Genomic DNA, 6,043 nt, shown 5'->3' with positions numbered 1-6,043 from the left:
TGTTGCCCATACTACGAGCGTTTGTGTAGAGGCATTTGAGGCCTCCTGTGAGTGTGTGTGCTGACCCCCTAGTCCCAGCGTTACCCTGGCCCCTATCTCTTACCTGTTTATTCGCTTTGCTCGGTCTGGGCTGGGCTGTAGTTGTGGGTGCTGTTTGGTCTGGCAGTCTGATGTTTCCTCCGCCCTCATCTTCCCCTTCACCCGATGAACGGTGAAGGGTGAGAGTGCAGTGTCCTGCCAATTTTAATTCAGAAAAAAAGTGTGCCCTGCATATTAAAGCTCTGGGAAACATTGCCTATATGCTGGAGAAGGTACCAGAAGCATTTTAAATCTGGGAGTCAGTAAGAGACCCAGGCATATGCAGCTGACTTGAGTCCACAGGTTTCTGTCTGCAACACACTCATCTCTCAGAGCTGCCAACTCTAGGATGTTGAGGGAGGTCTTTAGACCTCAACGTGCACGGCACAGTCATAGCTTCTCACAAGCCTCTGAGCAAGGCCCAGAGACATCATCGCAGGAAGTGGGCCAGAGCCACAATTACAGCATCCCAAGGCACTATGCTGCCTCTTCCGAAGCAACTGCATTTGATCCTGCGCAATTTGCAGGGTTGGTCTCCCTGAGGTATGCAGCCGGAAGAGGGATGCTGAAATTGCCCCTGCCTGGTTACTAGTGATGTGGCTTGGCCTAGATGCTGACTGGGTTGTTGGCCGGGAACTGCCCAATGTTAGTGTTAGGCAACTTCCCCAGGCTCTTGTGGCTGGGGTTTTGTAGAGAACTTCCTCCTCTGAAGGGCTTGAGCGAGACCTTGCCACTCTCAGCAGCACTCTTTGTCATTTCCCCCTCCTGAGAAGCAATGGTTTCTGCAGAGATAGCTGGGACCAGCTGCACTGGGGCTCTGATAGTGATAATAGCACTGCGATTCAACAAAGCTCATTGCACCGAACCTCCAGGTGAGCCAAGCTGCTAGTGCTGGGACGAGCTTTCCTGCTGCCCAGCTCTGAGCTTAGAGCTGGAACTTCATTTATGCAGGAATCAGTGCAAGGGGCTAGAAACCCAAGGTGGGATGGGAGCATCCAAGGCTGGGCAAGGCCCCAGCAGAGGCGGGTGGGACAGGTTCGTGATCTTCTCCCCGTCTCCTCTCAGAGCACTTCCTGCTGCAGGAGAATCACGAGTGTCACTACACGAATGGCACGCAGCAGGCGAGGTACGTGGAGCGGGTGATCTGGGGCCGGCAGGAGATCTGCTACTATGATAGCCACGTGGGTTACTATGTGGCCCGCACAAAGGAGGGACGTCCGATTGCTGAGTATCGCAACAGGCTGGAGTACTTGAGTTTCTTGTGGGCTTCGGTGGAGAAGTTCTGCAGCTATAGCTACAGGAGGTTTAAGAGCCTTGCAATGGACAGGAAAGGTGAGTGGGGGTAGGGTTGGGGGTAAGAAAAGCGAGGGGAAGCAAGCTGGAAATGAGGACTGATAGTGGCTTGGGTAAACTCTCTGCCTCTGAGCAATTGAGCAGGGCTGTTTTGTGTATGGGGAAGGGGAAAGGTGGGGCTTGATTTTGGGGTAAAGAGGCAGATGATGGGACTTTTCAGGACAGAATGAAAAGGTCACTTGTGGCTTGTGTAGTAGAGTTTAAATTTCAGTTTCAAGGGGAAATCTCCCTTCATGATCTGTGAAGCCCTACAAGGCAGGCTTGGAGCCATTATGCCTAGAGCTCCACATAGGGGCCTTCCCAGCCTACCACCCCTCAGGCAATGGTACCCCATGGGGTTCCCAAAACCCCACTATCGGAGTGAGCTGAAGGAGACAGCAAACATCTACCACAGTTATCACCACTCGCCTGATAAAGGGAGATGAGAGTAGCGGGGGAATGTGGCTGGGAGGGGGTGGATTCAGGTTGGGTGCAAAGGAGAAATCCAGATGCTATGGACTTGACCTGATCCCCTTAGCTCTTTTCCTAATAGCATCTACACGTGCTGTTAACATACAGCAATAAACTCCAGAGTTGATTGCTCCTGGGTGCACCATTTGAACGTGCACTTGGGACTGCAGCACATTGAGCCAGGTCAAATACAGCCCTGGACTGGCAGACTGACCCCCTGGGCTTCTGGCCAGCTTGGGCTGCTCCAGCCTGGCTCAATGTGCTGCGGAGAGGCTGGCTGGGGCACAAGGTGCTCCAGTGTGGGGCTAGAGGAAAAAGCTCCACAGCAGGATAGTACCTGTATTTATGACAACTACTTTGCTGCAGAGTTTATTAGTTTCCTGCAACCTAATAGGGCTGCACATATAGACGTGAGAAGTTTACTGCTAATTAGTCTACTCCGCAGTAAACAACATCTTGTATAGATGCACCCAGTTAGGAGCAATGTCTGCTGGGTTAGAGCAGGAAAATTTTACCAAGTTTTTCTCTCTGTCTCTTTTCTCAGTGAAGCCCAAAATAAAAATTTACCCCATGAAAACAGAGTCTTCACACACCCCTGACCTGCTGGTTTGCTCCGTAACAAAGTTTTACCCTGCTGATATTGGGGTCAAGTGGCTCAAAAATGGGCAGGAGCATACAGGCAAAGTTGTGGCCAGGGAGCTGCTCCCAAATGGCGACTGGACCTTCCAAATGCACGTGAAGCTGGAAATGGTCCCTCGGAGGGGAGATGTCTATGCCTGCCAAGTGGACCATATTAGCCTTCAAACACCCATGATCTTGCAGTGGGGTAAGAGTCTGAAATTGGGGGACTCCCTAAGGATCCCTTTGGGGAAACTCCCAGCTCTGTGGGGCCATCAGGGGTTGGTCTGAAGTAGGAAGCAGACCTGCTTCCTCACGCGTGTGGATATAACAGACAAGGTATTAAAGGGAGAGCTGAGGCCTAAGTCTTGGGGCTCTTGTTTTGTGACAGAAGTACAGACTTACTCTGCCAAGAGCAAAATGATCGTGGGAATTGTCAGCCTGATACTGGGGTTGATCATCATCGTGACGGGGCTTGTCCTCTACCTGAAGAATGGGGAAGGTGAGTAGCCCACGAGTAAAGCAGGCAAAACACATCTATGGTGGGGCTGGGGAAGGATGGTCCTAAAACCATTAAGGTTTTACTGAAATTAGAGCTACCAAAACCATTTGCTCAAGTTCCAAGGGTCCATTCAGGTTTTTTGGGTTGTGAACCAACAGACCCTGAGATGAACCAAGTTTTGGCTTGCTGAATGAGCGACATATCGTTCTGTCCCTTGCCTGCTTTGCTCTCATGTAAATACCTTTATCTCGTCTTTTAACCTGTTCCCCAGAAATGAACTACGATGGCAAATAAACGATTGGTTCAAATCCTGTTGTAGGATGTATCCACCATAAGCTTCCTTCACCTTATGTCAGGATAAGGTGTCTCTCTTTTCCTCAGCAAACAATCTTATATTCTCGAATCTTAGCTTTTTTTCACCCCAGAAGATGGGCTTTCAGCTTGAGGGCTCAGGGCTGCAGCCATGTATCAGGAGGTCATTACTTCCTCGCTCTTCTTGTATTATTCGATGGCATGGGGTACTGACTGGATGGGGACCAGTGTCAAAATAGGGAGGCCTGGTATGGAAAAGGTTGAGAGCTGCTCCCTTAGGGCAACAGGTCCCAAACACTGGAGTTTCCCAGTAAGTTAAGAGTACCAGGAGTTGGAGATTCAACCCAATGGGAACCATAGATTCATAGATTCATAGACATTAGGGCTGGAAGGGACCTCGGAAGACCATTGAGTCCAGCCCCCCTGCCCCAGGGGCAGGAAGTCAGCTGGGGTCATAGGATCCCAGCAAGATAAGCATCCAATTGCCTCTTAAAGGAGTCCAGAGTAGGTGCTTGCACCACCTCTGGCGGCAGTCTCTTCCAGGCCCTGGGGACTTGGACAGTAAAGAAGTTCTTCCTTATGTCCAGCCTGAAACGGTCTTGGTGAAGTTTATGACCCTCATGGTTCTGGGCATGTTTCTTTTGTTTCTTTGGGGGTCTCCATTGTTCAGATTCATGTAATATCACTTTTCCTTCCTCAGCCCATTCAATGCTCCCTTCCCGTCCAAGCACTTCAGCTCAATGCTCCAAAAAACTAGGGACAGGAGCAGTGTGGAGGTTGTTGGAGTCAGTATCCCTCTTCTCCTGGGCCCACAATCTCTGCCTTACCTCCCCTTATTTCCCTACCTGAGGGCTCCAGACCCTTCATAAGTTCACAGATTCTAAGGGCAGGGGGAGGTGGGAGGAAGGTTTTGCCCTTCTGAGTTGGGTAAAGTAGGAGATTACCCCAGTACCAAACCATCCTGAATCCTGGTCAAGTATTTCCCATCTCTGAAGTTCCCAGGAAGAGTTACTGGGATGCCCTGAACTCTGGAGAGGACAATTCTGTCTCCACACCCATCTCATGGCAGTTCTCCTCTCTCCCTGCAGGTTGCCCGTGGCCAGCTGCTGCACAATCGAGGGATGCTGGTATGCAAAGTGCCATCTCTACAACCCACCTACTTGAAGACTGCAGCTAAGACTTCATGGCTTGATGATCCTCCAAAGCACGTGACCCTCAGCTGCTGGGCCTTTCCCAACAGTGCCTCTTCTCTCCGTGCTCTTGCAAAGGTTGATACAGTGCTAACTCCAGCTGGGGGAATTGCCATTCCTGCAAAGCCCTCAGCAGTTGAATTTCTCCTGCCTTGCACCCTGCCCCCACCCCAGCACTAACGCAACCAGTGCATCCAAACTAACCATAAGAGGAACTGTGACTTGAAGGGAAAGGAAAAAACTGTTTACAGACCTGGGGTTATCCCAGGAGCTGATTTAATGCACTTATGCGGCAGAGTAGACTGCTCATGAAGATGAGTATGGATAGCCAGGCACTACCAACAAGTCATCCACTTGGCTAGGAAGGAGAGCAATAAATACATGTTTAAAGGAAAGGATTACATATTTTGTACTTGGAATGATTTATTTACATTCCAGAAAAAAACTGAATAACTGAGTTAATTAAATATACTCATTAACTTGGTGTTTAATCTCAGCTCTTTGGTAACTTTCTGTGCCGCTGAAGCAGATTTGCAATTCTGTATATCACGACACCCAGACACTTTGGCTAACTGGGATGCAGCTGCCCAGCTCTTATGTGATGTGTGAAAGCCAGGTTGCAAGGCAAATAAAAGGGGCAAATCTGGCCCCGTGTGCTGAACAACCCGTGAAAGTGAGAACACAGACAAAATGTAGTTTCACTTTTGCGGTGCTGCTTGGGTTGTGCTCACTGCTGCAGCTGTTTCCAGTTCTGGCAATGCTCTCACGATGGATAGGGGAAGGAGGCACTTTATCTGCTTCCTCTCTTGTTTGTAACTAGCGTGGCGGGCTCGCTGCTTTTGCTTGGCCAGCCCAGCCTGGAGAAGGACACTTTGGATTGGTGGAACATTGGTGGAGGCACCCCTGGGCAAGGGACCCTGGGGGTGTGGGCCCAGGGGGAGAAGACCCTATCCCATTTGAGGGACCTAGTGGTTAGAACCCAGATAGGGTGCATCTAATATCTGGTATAGTTATGTTTCCTATTTGGTATCTATTGTTATTGTTGGTGTTATAAATAGTTGGGTGTATTAATTCTGTATAATGGACTCTGTAAGGATGTCTTTATTAGCTAACCCACTTGTGCTATAAACTTGCTGGATTGACTTTCCTGGGATCCACCCCTCATCTGGGCCTGGGGCACAGGTACTTACCTGAATGCCCTCCCTAGGGCTGACTTCCTCCAGCTAACAGACTAGTATATGTATACTTGTATTTATATCTGTAACGATAGCTATCTTAAAGAGTTATATATATATATATGTTGGTAATTCAATAAATTGTATATAGTTAAGAACTTTGGGCTTGGGCTAACTGTATAGAAGAAAGAGGGATCCGCTCTAAATTCTGGCATCCCCCTCCTGCCTACCCATCCCATCTGATTGAGAATAGGGCACACCCTTGGGGGTACCCGGGTTACACCAGGTTCGATTTTCAGTACTTGTTCTGGTGGGTATGAACTTCTATAGGGTTGATGCTGTGGTTTGTCACCATCAGATCTGAC

The 6,043-nt window shown here is 49.4% G+C and overlaps 1 protein-coding gene across 1 annotated transcript; it reads left to right on the top strand.

The window, feature by feature from the left end:
* Window positions 1-770: 770 nt before the first annotated feature.
* LOC109306820 (DLA class II histocompatibility antigen, DR-1 beta chain-like) lies at window positions 771-5,741 on the top strand. Its single transcript, XM_019530418.1, has 5 exons — window positions 771-950; window positions 1,144-1,410; window positions 2,426-2,707; window positions 2,891-3,001; window positions 4,402-5,741. The coding sequence occupies exons 1-5, from the start codon at window positions 854-856 to the stop codon at window positions 4,488-4,490; spliced, it is 846 nt and encodes a 281-aa protein (XP_019385963.1). The 5' UTR covers window positions 771-853; the 3' UTR covers window positions 4,491-5,741.
* The last annotated feature ends 302 nt before the right edge of the window (window positions 5,742-6,043 follow it).

This window comes from Crocodylus porosus, unplaced genomic scaffold (assembly GCF_001723895.1).
Source record: "Crocodylus porosus isolate Cpor-Errol unplaced genomic scaffold, CroPor_comp1, whole genome shotgun sequence".
Lineage (NCBI taxonomy): Eukaryota > Metazoa > Chordata > Crocodylia > Crocodylidae > Crocodylus > Crocodylus porosus.
Note: the sequence above shows the minus strand (reverse complement) of the source record. Positions and strands in the feature narration are given on the sequence as shown.